Here is a 17,463-nt window from a genome sequence, read left to right on the forward strand (position 1 = left end):
TTCAATGACAAACATTAACTTTTATTGTCAATTTCTAAACGGAATATAAGGCCAAAGGGTATGGTCACATGATGTTCACTAGAAAAGTGATGTCACATATGCGCCACATCACCCCCCACTATATGTTCACTACACATTCATTAGTCTTGGAAATGGTTATCACTAGACAATGTTTTTTTTATATATATTTAGATTAAAATAAAATAAAAACTAAATTAATAACATAATTAGATATTTCATGTTACATAAAAACATAAAACATAAAATTTCAAATCTAGATTCCGAATAACCATAAAAAATAAAACTTAAAACCTAAATAACTAAAAAACATAGAAATTAAACATAAATATTAAAAACGTTAAAACCTAAAATCCATGCTTTTCCCGAACTTCTTTTTGGATTTTCAGAAATGCGGCTAAATTTTCCGGGTCGATATCTGGTTGCGGCTTCATGTTTAAAATTTGAAGATCGGTGAGTGTTTGTTTCCGGCGCCGAGCATTCTCCGTTGACTCGTATTTTGTTGTAAAAAACTTAGAGTTTTGTCAATTTTGTCCGCAATCACGTCTTCGTTAATCCCTTTTCCGCTTGAAGATGCCGCTTTTTTCCCTTTATCCCTTCCCGGTGGCCGACGAAGTTGGACTTCCGGTGGACCCTCCCCTTCGGTCCCATCGAAGTCGTCACTGAGGTCGACGCCAAAACCCACATCAGATTCCGAAGTTATTGGCCTTTTGTTGGAGCCGATGGTTGATTCCGAATGCAAAGTCTTCGGGTTAAGGACCCATTTTGGACCCTTACGACAAATTTCTCACGCTTTTGGTGGCCGAACGCTTTACCGTCGGTGGTAACTTTGAATTGTTGGCATGCGGTTGATAAAATATTGAAATCGTTGCTACCACTTTTATGCATATTTTTCAGATTTTCAAATATGCCGTTAAACTTGGTGCACGCCGCTCGTAGTTCACGCCATTTTCCGTTGACCGCGTCGTACGTTCGACCCGTTTGCCTTCCCAAAAGCGAGTGGAAGTGATCTAAAACACGAACCCAAAAACTGGTTCCCGTTTGCACGTTGCCCATCCTTGAGTCACACGATATAGAAATCCAAGTTTTAGCTAAAGCTTCCTCCTCCTCTTCGATCCAAGTTGTTCCTCTTCTATTTGTAGCTTTTCCTTTTAATTTCCTACGCCTAGATGGTTGTGTCTCTTCGACCCGATCGTCCTCGTCGTTGTCCAAATTTATAGTTGGGGATTGAGAACAAGGGACTTGAGATGGTTGTGTTTGGAATTGTTGAGATGGTGGTGTTTGGAATTGTTGAGATGGTTGTGTTTGGAATTGTTGGGGTCGAAATTGTTGAAAACCTTGGAAATGAGATTGTGGTAATTGTTGTTGGAAGTAGTTTGGTTGAAATGGAATGTTGGTAAATAGAGGTTAATGTTGGATTGGGGATGTTAGCATTTGAATGTAACATTGATATTGATCATTTAGAGTGGTAGAGGTATTTTGATTTTGCTCCATATTTTTTAGAGATAATGAGATAGTGGAGAGATATTATTTGTAGAGAAAGATGTGTTTAGTGTGTTTATGTATTTGTGTATATATAGCAGAGGAAATAAATTGAAAAGTTTTTTTTTTGTTTAATTAACGTAACGGTCAAAAGAAGAAAAAAAACGGTCAAAAAAATTAACCAATCAACATTTGCGTGACCGTCCGTAGCACACATCAATCCGCGTCACATTCACCGGTAGGGGGGGGGGGGGGGGGGGGGGGGTGTTCACGCATGAAAACCCCCCTACACGTCACCACTTACGCGTAAAAAAACATCCCATACCCTTTGGCCTAAAAAGAATTATTTATTTATATTCAGACGGTTAATAAAAATGATATTATTTATGTATACACAAACAAATATAATCATTAATTCAATTACTTTATCAATACAAGATTTAAAAGGAAAAAATAAGAAGAAGAAGAAGAAACAACGCATAATTCCGAGGTCAAGGTGGTAAAACATGTTTAAGGGAATACTATTGGGTTTAGGTAAAATAAGTAAGTTCTTACTTCTTAGTATAGGTTGAACCGATATGTGTTGGATTGACATATTAGAATTTGTTTATTTCTTTTTCAAAAATTTTGATAAATATTTAGTATCTTGAACATAATTACGATATTATATCATTATAATAGATAATTTCATTATATTTAACATGCTTTATGTGTCCCATTCTTTTTTTATAACAATTTTTTTATAGAAAATAATACATTATTTAAATAGTTCGTATATCCAAATAGCTACTATGATATAACTTTTAGTAGCTATGACTCTATTACCTTATCATGTCATACAAAAAACCAACATAAAAAAGGTTTAAATAACATCGGAAAAATAGAAAACTGTAGGCAATCGGTTTTGTAAGAATAAAATAAAATTCAATCATTGATATAAAATAAGAAAGAATTAGTGGAAATAAGTAATAATAAGTCGTGTGGCTTAATAAATCTTATCCACTAATCTGAATAGGATCCGATTCAGCAATCATCAATTCCCATATCTTTCTTTTATAATATAAATATAAACAGTGAGATTGCAAATTCGGAACTCGGAAGGTGGTTATCGATTCTTGGATTTGTGAAATTCCATCTCTTGTTACATTGGGTCCATCAGATGAAGACGATCTGGGAAAAAGAAGATGGCGATGGATATGGCGGTGATTGCCGGACGTCGGCGTTGCTGCCGGAGACACAAGTTGGCGGAGGAGGGGAAAATGGAAGCATGTTTGAAGGGTCAACGAAGTCGATGAGGATCGTACGAGAAGAGGAAGAGGAATGTAATTCATCAAGTAGTTCTTCGATCGGAGACGACAGTGACGACGATCGGGAAGGAGATGTCGAGAATCATTACGCATATGATCATCATAACAACAATGGATCCTTCGATGATGCAATTCAAGCCCTGGAACAAGCGTTACCAATCAGGTTTACTTTCTTCACGTTTTTTCAGAAAACTTTGAATTCTGCATAAATTTGTGATCTCTAATTCGTTATAATCATCTGCCATGACCAAATCGTAATCAACAATATATGAAAAAAACGATCTGTTTATTAGATTTCTCCGATTCATTGGAGGTGTTTATCACATTGTCCAAGTAAACCATAAAAGTTGCAGTTAATTTGCCAAAATTTTATCAACACAACTCGAATTCACGATTGTTAATAGATATTGATATTGTTACAGGAGGGGAATATCATCATTCTACAATGGGAAATCAAAATCTTTCACGAGCTTAGCGGATGCGTGGCCATCAACATCATCTTCCAATTCGAGTTCCAATTCCATACAAGACATTGCAAAACCAGAAAATGCTTACACAAGAAAACGAAAAAATCTTGGAGCTTTCAAACTATCAAACATAAACACTGGAAGGGTATCCAAGAAACCGAAAACCACAACAATAACAACATTTCAGCAATCTCAAGTCAACAGACCACAATTGTCGCTGAGATCATTCTCAATGGTCAACTTGCATCAATGCAATCCCACAAAGATTGAAAACTGTTAGCCCAAACTTAACTTTCATGTTGTAAATTGCTTACTATGAACATCTAACTTTTTTAAGTGTTTCCATCAACCAAACGAAATAGACCCTATAACTTACCATGTATCATCCTCACTCTACCATTTCAAAATAATTTAATTGGATTTGATTTGGCTACGAGAATGAGAATCCACTGGAATCGATTACAATGTGCACAACAGACAAGCTTTTTACAAAAGAATAAAAAAAGAAAAGAAATTAACTAGTAGTATTATTACTTTACATGGAACTTTGCCTTGCTTGCACTCCTAATTAAATATCCCTACAGAAACGATATATTTCCCCTACCCTAAAAGCATGCAAATGGTCTTTTATTGACAAAGTCACTTGGGATTTGAAAGTAGAAATTGTGCTGAAGGATATTCAGCTAAGAACGCAGGGGGCTCAATATCTGTAGGATCAATGCCAGGAATTGCCATGTAGATATCTTCTGTAGAGAATGGAATGCTGCAATATATACATGTATATGTACACACCAAAGATGAATTAAATTTCAATATATATATATATATATATATATATATATGAAATGATTGGAATTATGAATTACCTGAGATCATCGTCCAATAAGAATGAATTGGAAGTAAGATTCTGAGAGTCCTTGTTCAACATTTCCCTCATCTCAGTAACAACCTGAAAAAACAAACAAACATTAACATTGTCATTGTATTATATAAATATTAGTAAACAAAATGAATCTGAGTATTGAGGAGTAGCGAAAGTAGAAAAGAAATACTAGCCTCATTTGAGACGCTTTGGGTCCCATATTTGTCATCCCAGTACATTGTACTTATGCGATATATTTGTCTAACAGTCAACGCCTATCCAATCCAAAATCACAAATTATCAAATTAAATGTGATCTCAGAGATAACAAGATGATAATAAATCCATCATTAAGCTTAGATTAAGATATATATATATATATATATATATATATATATCTAGAGAGAGAGAGAGAGAGAGATACCGGACATAGATCCTGTCTGATCTCTTCCAGAGACTTCTTTCTTTTCTGGTGTATCACCTATTTAAGAATTACAAAAAAAAAATAAAAAAAAAAAAAAGGTAAGTCTAATGCATGTCAAAAATTAGAGTCTGGTTTGTCATGTCATGTGAGATGTGAGAGAGAAATAAAGTTTACCAGAAACCCAACCGCTTGTCTGATATAATTTAATTCATGCCAAGAAGTTCCTGCAAACTACACCAAATCCAAAATGTTGATTGTTGGTTGTTGAGTTAGTTAGTAGGCCTCCACAAACACAATCTAGACTTTATAATTTATAATGATAAAATAAAACACCTCTTCCTTTGCATTGGCTATCCATTTCTCAAGTTCTGCTAGACCAGATTTCACATATTCCCCGTTTGAGAATGTGCAGCATTCTCGCCGCAATAAAAGGCTACAAGAAACTTCCACCTCAGTATTTATATTTATATGACTTAATAATACCAATATTTGGATCATACTATAATATACATATACCTGTTGAAAAGTGATATGTTGAGGAATGAAAACACCTGTGTTGTAAGCTTACGAATGAAAAACGAAGGTACCTGTCACATAGCATATGCATATAATATGTTTATATATAATAACTCTTTATTCTATAAAACTATATTTTCTTCAATTTTCTTAACTACAATTTACATACATGATTTCCACGTAGGCGATCCATCAGGGAATCCAAAAACTCTATGATCTTCTCCCACTGACTACCAGCAGCCTGCTGAGGGATGCCACTAGGTGACCTTGAAGGTTTACCACCATGTACTCGTTGGTTCTTGGGTGCCTTTATTTATACAAAAAAAAAATCAACATTTTAATTTTATAAATAAATCTTTTTCCATTTAAACTTACTATATATATACTATACAGAAAAACCAACCTGGATGCATGAATTCAAGAGCGGTGATATTTCCTTTTTTAAGTTGTCTCTTATCAGCCCAAATATCTTCTCCACACAAGCTGTTAACTGTTGTTTAAATAATATAGCTGGATACCTAGCTTCCATGGGTGAAATCCCATCATCAACAATGTATTTATGCGGAGTGTACCCCTGAGCAATATACAATTAAATTTAAATTAGGCAAAAAGGGTAAAACTGGAAGAAAACAAAACCAAAGCTTACTTGTGCAACCCTCCCATTCGAAAAAGACGACACACCGGAACGCTGAGGTGTCAAGAAACCATTGGACCTGAAGTTTCTTTGCAGAAGGCATAGAAGAGCTGAAGCATTGGACAACCAGTATGGTAAGGTAAGTCCCTCATCACCCATCTGAAATACAAAACCATCCCATCCCATAAAAATGAGATTTTTATTATTTATAAGAATTAAGAAACAGAAAGTGGAGAAACTAGACCACCTTAAGAGCACTGTTGATGTTCTCAATAATGAAGTCGAAAATTGTAGTTCTTTCGGATTCAAAGGCATGCCAATGAAGAAGGCACTTATATATAACAGTAGCAGCCACAGGTTTTCCATCTTTGAATCCCAGGTTTTCTTTAATACACCGTGACAGGATTTCAGAGTTCTCCTGCTGTTTTTCAGATGTCATCTTTGACCGACGTGAATCGGTCAAACCTTGGGAATTTGGATTTGCGCTTTTGATAGGAGTAGGGGTTTCCTGCATAAGAATTACAATGTGACACACATGATACATAATACATAAAATTAAAATAATATGTTTGGATGGAAGATTAGGCAAATTGGTCTTTACATATATAGATTTTCGCTCTGTGAAGGGAAGAGCAAGTGCACCAGAGAACTTCTGTGTACAAAAATAATCAACCACATGAAAGAGTTATTATGTGTTGTATTCAGACTGAATGTGATTAAAAATAAAAATAAAAACTATTAATATACCTCAAGAAACGGCTTGGTGTTGCTTTGCCAGTTCCCTCTTGAAGTGGCACTTAATGTCTTCTGTCTTAAAACATGGTTCTCTTTCTCCAAACTTGTTAGCTTTTCCTCAAAGCTACACAATAAAATCAAGCATAAAATAGACGCGTATATAAAAATAAAAATACTAAATAGAACAATACCTTTTTAACTTCTGTTGGAGTAGTGCACATGTTTTCTCAACCTCCCTCAACTTTTTAAGGTTGCTGGATGCATCTTCTTTAGCCTCAGTAAGTTGGCTTTGCAGTGTTGAGTTCTTCTCTTCCAATGTACTCAGTGAACTCTACATGGAAATGAAATAAGTAGCTTCAAGTTCCATATTTACATATTCAAAATAATTTATCTACTTACCTTCAAATAAGAATTTTCGTTTCTCAAGTCAGCCATTCCAACTAGTTCTCTTTCCAAAGAAGATTTTTCTTTCACTGACATTTCCAGTTGGTTCTGCAGCACTTCATTTTTGTTGCATTCATTCACAGTAGCCAACTTTGCTGCATCCAACTCAAGAACCAAAGATTGCACTGTTTTTTTAAGTTTTGCAATTTCAACAGATTTTGACTCATCAGTTGACCCCTGCATTAATTACATTGTTGTCTCGTTATATTAAAGGCATCTAAATTTTAGCAAAGAGAAACCAATAATACCCTTAATTTTTTCTCTAGTTGCAAGCGCCACGTCAGATCCTCCAGCTGTTTTTCTAGCTTAGTTTTCGCTAGGCGCAAGGCACCAGTTTCATTAGCCTCCTGTCAGATGTAAAAGGAAATGATAACTGATATACAAATACAAAACAAGAAACAATAACTAAACAAAGAAAACAATAAATGTAGCATTCTACCTGCTTACGCCTCCTAAACTCTCTCTTTGCCAATTTTCTTCTCCAAAGACATTGTATTTTAGTAATATCATGCACACGATGACGAAAAGTGGAACGGATTTTATACGATCTCCATTGAGCCTGTGAAATTAAAAAACAATAAGATTATTAATTCAAGTCTTAACATTTCACACACAGACTTTTTTGTTTAATTCTTGAAAGTTTACCTGAATTACAGTTGCAGCTCTGTGTTCCCTTATGTGTAGGTATCTTTGTCTAGTAATGAAACCACGGATGCTTGCTTGCAAAAGTACAGCAGAAACATATTGTTGTGTGTAAGCATTCTTCAACAACCATCCACGAATGTACTTCTGTATCAAAACAGCAGCTGCAGCTTCACGTTTTCTAGCATATATAACTCTAGTAAGATGACCTCTACAGTATGCTTGAAAAGAAATGGCAGCTTTTCGCTTTAATGTAAAATCTTTTCTTGCAATAAATGTTCGCATTCGAAGCTGTATACGCTTTGCAGCAGAATCCAAGACTCCAGCACGTTGACTATCTAATACACCAATTTGACCAGCCCTCAGGAACACTTTGGTCTTCCCCAGCTGTAAAAAAATAATAATAATAACAGTTTTACTTTACTAGAAGTGTTAGGTAAACTCAAATTTCATGTTGTAGCTTTTGAGTGAACAGATACAGACCTGGTAATTCTCAAGTTTTAGTTTTTGCAGGATTTTTTCAGTCATGGCACGTTCGTCGTAACTGCAAGCACATCGGATCAAGGGTAAAAAAGAGATTTTACATTTTACTAAAAATAGGAAATAATGTCCAGCTCAGCACACCACCTTCCATCCATAACTTCCATGGCGATGAGCCCAAATCGGTCTACAAATTCATGATAGGTTTTCCTAGTAGGATAACCTGCAAGACTGATTCGAACAGCCTCCAAAACACCCTATACAGAAATGAAACAAGCAAAATCTGATAAAAAAAATGTTGAAAAGTGAATAAAAGAAATTGAAAATTAAAAAGAAAAAAAAAATCATGTATGGAGTCACTGACCCCACAACGTAACTGATGTAGCACACTTTGATTCTCAAACTTCTGAGGCCGGTTGACTGAGTTTGGTTTGACACAGCGGACATAATGAGGCTCTGTTGAACTTAGGGTATCCATGAGAGCTTGTAGTTGTTGCTATGAAACATACAGAAACAACATGAATACAACAAACATTAGCAAAGTTGAACAAAAATTTTAAGAAGAGAAAAATCATACCTTAAATCTAGATGCCACAGAAGAAAACTTGTATGATGATCTAGAAGATTCTTCTGGCATTGCTGGGAAAAGACCAGCGATAAAAGGACACGTGGAGGAAGACATTAGGTTACAGTGATCAATAACCACATAATCACGGTTTTTATCCAAGAAGGAATCTGTTTGATAATTGACCTGCATTTCAAGAATCATGATGGAATATTACAATGTGTTTTATAAGCTATGTTAGTAACACCTGTGCATTACTTGCCTTGCCAGCATAGTGAGAAATGGTAAAATCTGTCTCGGAGAATTTTGCCTTCCCTAACCTTGGGTGGGCCCGCAAATTCTGGAAAAGCTTGTTTGCAAATGTTTCATGTGTTGACTTTGGAAACATGCTGCAAAAAAAACATAAAGATATTTAAAGCATAATCTACTGACAAATAACAGATAAAAAGTTTGATAATCTAAAGTCTTGTAAATCATTCGTACCAAGCTTCATCCAATAGAGCAATTACTCCAATAGGCTTCTGCAAAAGCATGATGATATTAAGTATTGATAAATAAGATCTTGTACAATGCAAAAAATAATACATAAGATATAAGAGAAAATAAGAGATAACCTTTTCAATGAGATCTAAAACATCTTGATTATCTATAAACTCAATGTAACTCCATGTGATTTGTTCTTTCCGATACTCCTCCTGCTCCATCTTAAACACATGCTCATTGAAATGTTGTTGAAGCTTTTCATTTGCAAAATTAATACAAAATTGCTCGAAACTGTTATGCTTAAAGCATTCAAATCCATAGATATCCAAAACTCCAATCTGCATGCGAGAATTATGATCTTGCCCAACAGATCTATTAATCTTTTCAACAAGCCTGAAACAAACCACAAAAGGTCATCAAAATATAATAAAACCAATAGAAAGTAAAAAAGATTAAAACTTGTAACAAACCAATCAAAAAGCCGAGCATAAACAGTCTTTGCTAAAGTATCACGACTAGCAACAGCAGCATCACAATCAAGAGCCTTGACTATAACCCCTTCACGAGTCTGAATAGAACGCGTGCATAAAGTTTCCAGTAAATTTTTCAAATCACATTTGAAAAGCATGGCAGCTGTCTCCAAATGAAATTTTGATTTTTCATCCTTCACTTCTGATGAATCATGCTCTTTCCCTGGTTTAAATACCACATTCCCTAAATGAAGAATTGCAGCCAATGTCCGAAATATAGATTCTTGTTCTTCATTACTGATTCCAACAATATCCATGGCCCTTCTGGTTTTTACATATTCATCTGCACTGCTTACACCTTCCAACTCATAAACGTTACTTTGGTTCAGGTAATGGAAGTTGCTTGGAGGACCTAGATTGTACATGTCAGCATCTCTTCCAGATGCACATAACTGGTAAAAACAGTGGTAGTTTCTTTCTGGATCTGTGATTTGGACTACACGAGATCTTTCAAGTAAGTAAGTTCTAATTGCAGCACCAGATATTCTACCATTTGAATCAAACTGAATCTCTACAAACTTTCCAAATCGACTTGAATTGTCGTTTCTACTTGTTCTCGCATTTCCAAAAGCTTCTAGAAGAGGGTTTGATTCTAGGACTTGTTGTTCAACTGTTCTGTCATCAATGGCAGCACGACCACCAACATATGTAAGATATTGCATGATTAATTTTGTGGTTTCGGTTTTTCCGGCCCCACTTTCTCCACTGACCAATATGGACTGGCTTTTTGCATCACCCATCATTGCCCTGAATATAGAGTTGTACATGATCAAAAAGAGACTAAAACGTGATATTATCATCAATTATTGATGAAATGACAACAAAAAGCACACCTGTAAGATGCGTCTGCTACAGCAAACACATGGGGGCTTAGCTCACCAAATGGAGCACCTTTGTATTGCTCCATCATGTGGACATTATAAAGATGAGGAAGCTTTGTGAACGGGTTGACAGCTATTAGAATGCTTCCTGTGTATGTCTAATATAAACACCAAGAACCAATTCAAAATGAAGCAATGCAAAAGATCAAGGATAATGTAGTATGAACAAAAGTAAAAGAGTGTTATAGAAGAAGTACATCAAGTGATGTATAGCAAATTAGCTGATCCCTTTGTGAAATAATTCACTTTACTCAACTGTTTTATGTATCACTATCACCATAGATCCTTTAGAAGCTCCTTATCATCTAGATAAAGCTTGACCTCTAAAATTCTTGGTAGGGTAACTACAGTTACCTGCCTGTCAAACATACCCACTGTGCCAGAATATCATGAACATACCTCCTCTACTACACAGAAAGATGACTAGTATGATCTGTTGACAGTTCAATGCCTAAGAAGTTCTTCAAAACATCTTAAATTGTTAGCTGAGATTCTAGTCAGAGAAAAAAAATCAGCCATAAAATGGTCCTTAATTCCCTAAACCCAAATAGGTCTCGGCCACCCGTTCTTCTAACTAATTCATAGAAGCCTCTATGCATTGCCTAAATTTCAACCATAATATTGTCCTTATTTTCCTACACCTTATTCAAAGTTTGTGTTTTATGCAGCAAAAGCAAATGCTTCTTGTGAAATACCGATCCAAGACTACATCGAGGCTCTATAAACATGAGATCCATCTAGAAATATGGAGAGTGAACATATGTAATCCCAATGTGTCAGAGAACATAGGACAAATGAATTCATGAATATGAGTAAAAAAAGCAACAATATAAGCTAATAGCTTGTGTTAATGTTGTCGTATTCAAACTTAACAAATAGCACTCTTCATGCTCATGTACTGGTTATTAAGCTGTGGATAATGCTCAAATTACTATTAATTACACACAGAGTGGAAACATATCTAAAAGATTGAGTATGCCTGAGACATTCTAACAGACCTGTACTAGGTGGCTACCAGATTGTGCAATAAGCAGTAGTTGTGCAACAAGTCATACAAGTGGCATAGATATCGGCTCTTAACAAGCATTGAAGCGCATAACATAAACAAACTAAACGCACAAAAACAGGACAAGAAGTATGAGAGCATACACACATGCATACAAAATTATAAACATACACATTATGAAATCCATCCAGTCATTTTTATGATTACGAGGAGATTAACCAAGTCTAATTCATTAGAAAGTAAAGCTTGAAATCAAAATAAAATGTCACTTACATATATCTCGTTAAGAGCATAACGTTTCTTAAGATTATCAAGCACTCCTGGTTCATTCAAGTAAGCCAATTTGGTCATATCATCCACCCCACCATACTCTGCATCAGCATCTCTTAGTAACAGCTTCTCCGCGAAAGTCAACACCTTCACAATGACATGCAATTACAAAGTGATCAAAAATTGAAGTTACAGCTTGTCACATTATGTTGTCTAAATGGTTTAGCAGTTTCCAGATAATTCTCTTTCATAAAATTTCAAACTATGGCTTAGTCAATAATTTCAAGTTGGGTTGTCACCTACTATCAAATAGTAGAGGACAATATGCCTAGAGATCTCACAATGCCAATTTACCTCTTAAGGTAATCAGTTGAGTTACTATTACACTTCTTGCATTGTTTTTTTCTGTCAAACAACTTGCCTATGTAGCTAATAACCTTAAACGGTTTATCAAACAGTTCATATATTTGATAATTACCACAATACCATAGTTTCCATAATCCAATAAATCACTCATTATTCATCATGTTACTAGCTTGTGGATAATATATTCTCCAATAGATAAGATCGCCTAACAATTGTACAAATTTAATATTCCCAAGCTTCCAGTTAAAGCACTGCAGCTTTTTCTCCACATTTAAAGTAGTATTTCCAAATGTGGAGCAAAACTTTGTTGGTAGATTGCAAGAAAACATAAATGTAACTATCAGTCTTCATATTTTAGATTCCATTCTAGAGATAAAAATTAGGCCATTTAACATCATTGTAGTGTAGTATTCTATGCCATTTAAGGAAACTGAAATCATAACTAGTCCAGAAGGAATTTAAAGAAAGCAGCCACGTCAGTCAGAATCCAATAATGTTCGATATACTTTAGTTTAGACTGTTCATATTGTGGCTTAGGCATCTTGTAATTCTATCTGATCCACCAGTAGTTGACAAATTAAGGTCTTTTTCAGTTTTACACGAACCAATAAGGTAACAACAAGATCACGACTCCCATCAATGAAAACTGTTCTCAACATAACCTAACCTTTCTTTCAAAGTTGAAATGTTTCGATCTCAATCGTTTTTAAAGTCGACGAAAATGTACAGTTCTTTAGAAAAAACAAACAACAAAACCGTCTTGAACCATATATATTCGGATATTATTTCAATGGAGTTGCTTAAACAACAAGTCAAATCCCTCTCAGTTGACGAATTCTGTAGAAAAATATACAGAAATAAATAATCAACAAAAAAAAGAAATTCATTACCTGCTTCCCGGATTCAGTGATTACTTGAACCTGTTTGCCGGAGAAACCGCTGACTTCTCCGGCGGCCCAGGCTGTGCCTTTGTCCTCTAACCACACCTTGGACCCCTTACGAAGACTCATCGTAGTGTTGCTATTGGTCATCATAGCAAGCAAATCATCTAGGTCTTCAATATCCAGAACCCCAATAGAACCCTTGAACCAAATTTGAAATTCGAAGAAACCCTAGAAAGAATTTGGAGTAAATTTGGAGTTCCCGCCCTGAAAATGAAAGAGAAAAGGTCCTACAAAAGGGGCTGATGGTATACAGATACAGTAATCGACTATTTTAATGGAAAGATGGGAATTTAGGATTAATTCTTCAGTTACGTATAACCCTGTCCATGGAACTCCACCGTTTCAAACCCCACGTTTTTTACAGCAGCAAATAGCAACTTACAAGTCGACAGAAACAGTTAACTGATCCTTTCTAATTTCTATGAATTAAAAACTAAATCCAAAAAAAAAATCAAAAAAAAAAGCATCATAATTTTATAAATTTAAATCTGATCAAACAAAAATAATGTAATCTTATTGATAGATTTTTTTATTCAAATAGATTAAGTGAAACATATGTGAAAGTACAATAAAGTGTATGTTTATTTTACCCAAGCAACTTTGTCTACTTTTTACCTTTTTAGGTTTAAATATTTTTCGTAATTTAATTAAATTATAATGGTTTAAACATGGGATATAAAGCTTTATTTAAATTATAATGGTTTAAACATGTGATATATACAGTTATGGTACTTAAAATAAATTAATTGTTCTGTTTAAATGTTATCATGAGATTAAGTCGGTTGTATTAGAAAGACTAATTAAGTAATTTTTAAATAACTTATTTAGGAAGAAACCATCGTCACTATTCACCATCGGAATAAGATTTCAAGGCAGTTCTCAAGTCAGCTAGTAGGTAGGTAACACTCAGCCAAGAAACTGGGCCGTTCTTACCTATTTGAGTACAAAACTTCGGTGTAGTAGTATTATAACGGTTTTGACACATACTAAGGACTCCTTGTGTAAAGCAACTTTTTGTGCTTTTATTACAGTCAACGAAGCTCCGTCTAATCTAATAGGGTTCGTTTCGTTTCACCCATCATACCAATTGAGTCGAAGGCAGGCGAATTCGGACCAGTGCAACAAAGTTTAGACTCTTGCGATTGGACTTTGTAATATAAGAGGTTGTGTAAAAAGGAAAGGGAAAATAAGTTTTGCAAAAGCTAATGTTGAAGTTCTTTGGTCGATATTAGCACATATCGTATTTCATCATGATTAGGGTGGTGTGGTTGTTCCATCGGGTTTTTTTTATGGAGGGATCTCTTATTTAAAATATTTTTGAAAGACAGATTGACAAGTGCAACCAGAGATGGAGATCCCAGAAAAGTCTACCAATAAGTAACTGAAGGCTTCGCTTATGTGCTTAACTCACGCAAGAAAAAGCTAGAAAATCAGGCATATTGAATGGTGGCAGATGGAGCGGTCAAAATATAACATTGTGTAAAGGGTACGCGACCACAACACACTATCGTCTCTTTCTTTCTTTCATTTTTTTCGCACTAGGAGTAGTTGTGACTTAGTTATTCCAAAACCAAGGGTAAGCATTTTGACCAAATCGGATACCCCAACTTCAAGAAACTGAAACCCAATAAACATGTAACCAAATAAGATGATATTGTATTGTGAAATAAAGTAAAACAGTAAATTACATGTTGGGGAAAAAATATCATGTTATTGTGAATTCAAATTAATGAGTTATAACAAGTAGAAGAATTTCACATAATTCTCGGTTAAAATTGGTTTTTACCCGTAAAAAGGTGGAACCAAATTGGTAAAAATTTGGAACCGAAAATATGGATTAACGAAAACCTATAGTCAGGATGATAAATGCAAACCGGTATCAGGTCCATATACCCACCCCTATTCAAAATCCAATGTTTTTTATTTTCTTGTAAAGTTGTAATTGTATGTTTTTTTCTAGTGTCTCATTGATTTTAATATATATATATATATATATATATACACTTACGAACTTGAAAGCAATAACAATGACATTACCTCAATCTCATACAAATGGGGAGGTATGAACATGAAACTAGTAGGCCAATCTACGAAAGTGTTAAGTATATTTAATGATTAATTAATTATAAGGGTAATGAATTTTAACTCATGTACACATTTAATCAATCACGTTATTTTTTTTACATGTATCACCATTAAACCTGTTTATCATGTTCAAAAAACATCATTACGATCAGTGTTGGAGTTTCAAACCCATCAGATAATATGGGTATAAAATGACTCCGAATACACTTCTAATATGCACTATAAAGTAATAAACGGAGGTAGGGTCGATCCTCGAGACACCGGACAATTACTAACATGAAGTAATAAGATTCGAAAATGTAAAGATTTCAACTATATGTTTGGCTGTCTTGTTAATGTGGTTTAATTAATAAATAACATTCACTCGATTCTATCCAAGTTGGTACTTGGAAATGTTAACAAGCTCTAACACTTCTCATTCACCAAATTATTAGATTTAAAACAAGCTCTTTAAAACTAATCTAATATTTGAATTCAAGTCTATCTAAGCTCTTAAAAACAAACCAAAATACCGCATTAAACTTTATGTGAATGTTCCCAAACAACACTTGGTACTCCTCACAAGCGTGGGAGTGTAAGGATGTGTGAATAAAATTTACATTAAAAATCATTCATTGGAAATCAAGTTAATGCATGTTACTAAGTCCATTTCACAAAACAATTATGAATTTTGCAATTTAGATAACTTGAATGATCTAACCATACTTCAATTGACCATTGATAATCAAAATTAAAACCAATCTATTTGTTGAAACAAAATCGAAATTATTAGATATAGATTGAATATAAACATCAATTCTTATGATTAAACCACAAACGAAAAGTCAAGACATAGAATTGGAAAACATAGGGTTTTAGCCACACATGACTAGAACAAAATTAACAAGTATAAAAATGAAATTAAAGTACTAAAGTTGCTTACAAGATGAAATAAAATGTTTCCAAATGATATCCTTGAAGTAAATAGTTAAACCCTTCTTCAAAAACCGCCCCTTGGTCGCATAGAATGAGAAATAATGTTCAGAATGGCCAAATGTCCCGAAATAGGTCATAAAAGAAAATTGTCAAAAGCAGTTACACATCTGACATGACTCCGTGTCAAATATAGTTGATATGACACGACCCCATGTGGTTTCAAAGTATATTGCCTTCTTTTAACCCGCCTCCAAAGTATAATGACAAAATTGGCACAAATCCTTGTTTGACACGACCCCGTGTCGAATTGTACTTGAACAACACGACCCGTGTATAGCTTCATGCCCAATTTGACATGCCCCGTGTCAAATGTTGTGTGATGAATTCTCGATTTTTTCATTTTTTCCTTGAAAATCCGCAACTTTGCTTCCGACCCTTTTTCACCATTTTGAATCACCTCCAACCTCCGGAACCACTTGAAAATGGCATAAAATTATGGAAATGAAATGTGTCAAAATTTGTCCCAAAAGCAAGTAAAATGCATGAATTATTATTGAACCCTACTCACGACGACCAGTTCCCTGCGACCCTTGAGACGAAGTCGAGGCGCCCTGTAGTTTTGCTAACCAGCACTCGACCACAATCACTCTCTCCTCGAGAGCCATGTGCCTTTCCTGATACTCCCTTACATCCGCTCGAGCGTCGGTAAGGTCCACAATGAGTTGGTCCATGGGATAGTAGTCTTTTTCCAAGTCTCGAGTACATGCGTCGGTGGCTTCCGCAACCGTGATAAGCTCCCGAGCTCGATTTGTCGTTTCCCTATTCTGGTCTCCAAGGTGTGTGATTTGTTAGATCACGACTGGGAGGGATTTGTCAGCTGGTCCTCCATGGTTGAGGTCATAGTAACCTCGTTGATTGCAAAATGGTGATCGTTGTCGCTGATGACGACTCCACCTCTCGATTTCTGATGCCCAACGAGGCACTGGTCCGTTGTAGCCAAGATGGTTCACGGGAACCCTGGCTATATAAGGAGGGTTGATGACTTACGTCTCCTCTTCCGACTCCTCTTCGTCTTCATCTTCCTCTATTTCCTCTTCAATTTCATCTTCTTCGGGTTCTCCCTCTTCGGCTTCTTCGGGGTCTTCTTTTGGTTCCTCCTCGAACACCTCATCGGGATCTTCTTCTGGTTCATCCTCTATCCATCCCCCGTTTCCCTTGTTCGGGAAGTAGGGATCTCCCGATAAGTGGAATCCTGCCATGACGTATGTGCGAGAATTAGGGGGGGTATAAGAGGCATATAATGAATCTAGAAATATTGCGCTAAAGCAACATAAAATACTCCTATAATATTTTAAAGGTTGTGTTTGGTTCTTAGCGCATTTCTTGTATGATGATGTTAGGTTATTAG

At 35.3% G+C, this 17,463-nt stretch overlaps 2 protein-coding genes across 4 annotated transcripts; one reads left to right on the plus strand and one right to left on the minus strand.

Annotated features, from left to right (window-relative positions):
* The first annotated feature begins 2,531 nt into the window (after positions 1-2,531).
* LOC111893155 (protein OXIDATIVE STRESS 3 LIKE 2) lies at positions 2,532-3,659 on the plus strand. The gene is made up of 2 exons (XM_023889219.3): positions 2,532-2,970; positions 3,230-3,659. Exons 1-2 carry the CDS (start codon positions 2,660-2,662, stop codon positions 3,552-3,554), a joined length of 636 nt encoding a protein of 211 aa, XP_023744987.1. The 5' UTR covers positions 2,532-2,659; the 3' UTR covers positions 3,555-3,659.
* A 9-nt stretch (positions 3,660-3,668) lies between these two features.
* On the minus strand, positions 3,669-13,430 carry LOC111893154 (myosin-15). 3 transcript variants are annotated; one of them, XM_023889218.3, is made up of 29 exons: positions 13,002-13,425; positions 11,749-11,892; positions 10,422-10,567; positions 9,529-10,335; positions 9,190-9,451; positions 9,059-9,096; positions 8,838-8,964; positions 8,588-8,761; positions 8,375-8,506; positions 8,158-8,267; positions 8,014-8,074; positions 7,534-7,917; positions 7,328-7,447; positions 7,137-7,235; positions 6,844-7,065; positions 6,636-6,775; positions 6,457-6,568; positions 6,311-6,361; positions 5,957-6,217; positions 5,722-5,868; positions 5,479-5,649; positions 5,245-5,382; positions 5,076-5,146; positions 4,893-4,992; positions 4,734-4,790; positions 4,560-4,616; positions 4,331-4,411; positions 4,141-4,223; positions 3,669-4,037 (listed from the first exon to the last, which is right to left on the minus strand). In XM_023889218.3, exons 1-29 carry the CDS (start codon positions 13,143-13,145, stop codon positions 3,914-3,916), a joined length of 4,563 nt encoding a protein of 1,520 aa, XP_023744986.1. In that variant the 5' UTR covers positions 13,146-13,425; the 3' UTR covers positions 3,669-3,913. The 3 variants fall into 3 exon arrangements, with proteins under 3 accessions (XP_023744986.1, XP_042752886.1, XP_042752885.1); XM_042896952.2 differs by having other exon boundaries at positions 6,311-6,358; positions 9,059-9,451; positions 13,002-13,430; XM_042896951.2 differs by having other exon boundaries at positions 9,059-9,451; positions 13,002-13,428.
* Between the last annotated feature and the right edge of the window lie 4,033 nt (positions 13,431-17,463).

This window comes from Lactuca sativa, chromosome 8 (assembly GCF_002870075.4).
Source record: "Lactuca sativa cultivar Salinas chromosome 8, Lsat_Salinas_v11, whole genome shotgun sequence".
NCBI lineage: Eukaryota > Viridiplantae > Streptophyta > Magnoliopsida > Asterales > Asteraceae > Lactuca > Lactuca sativa.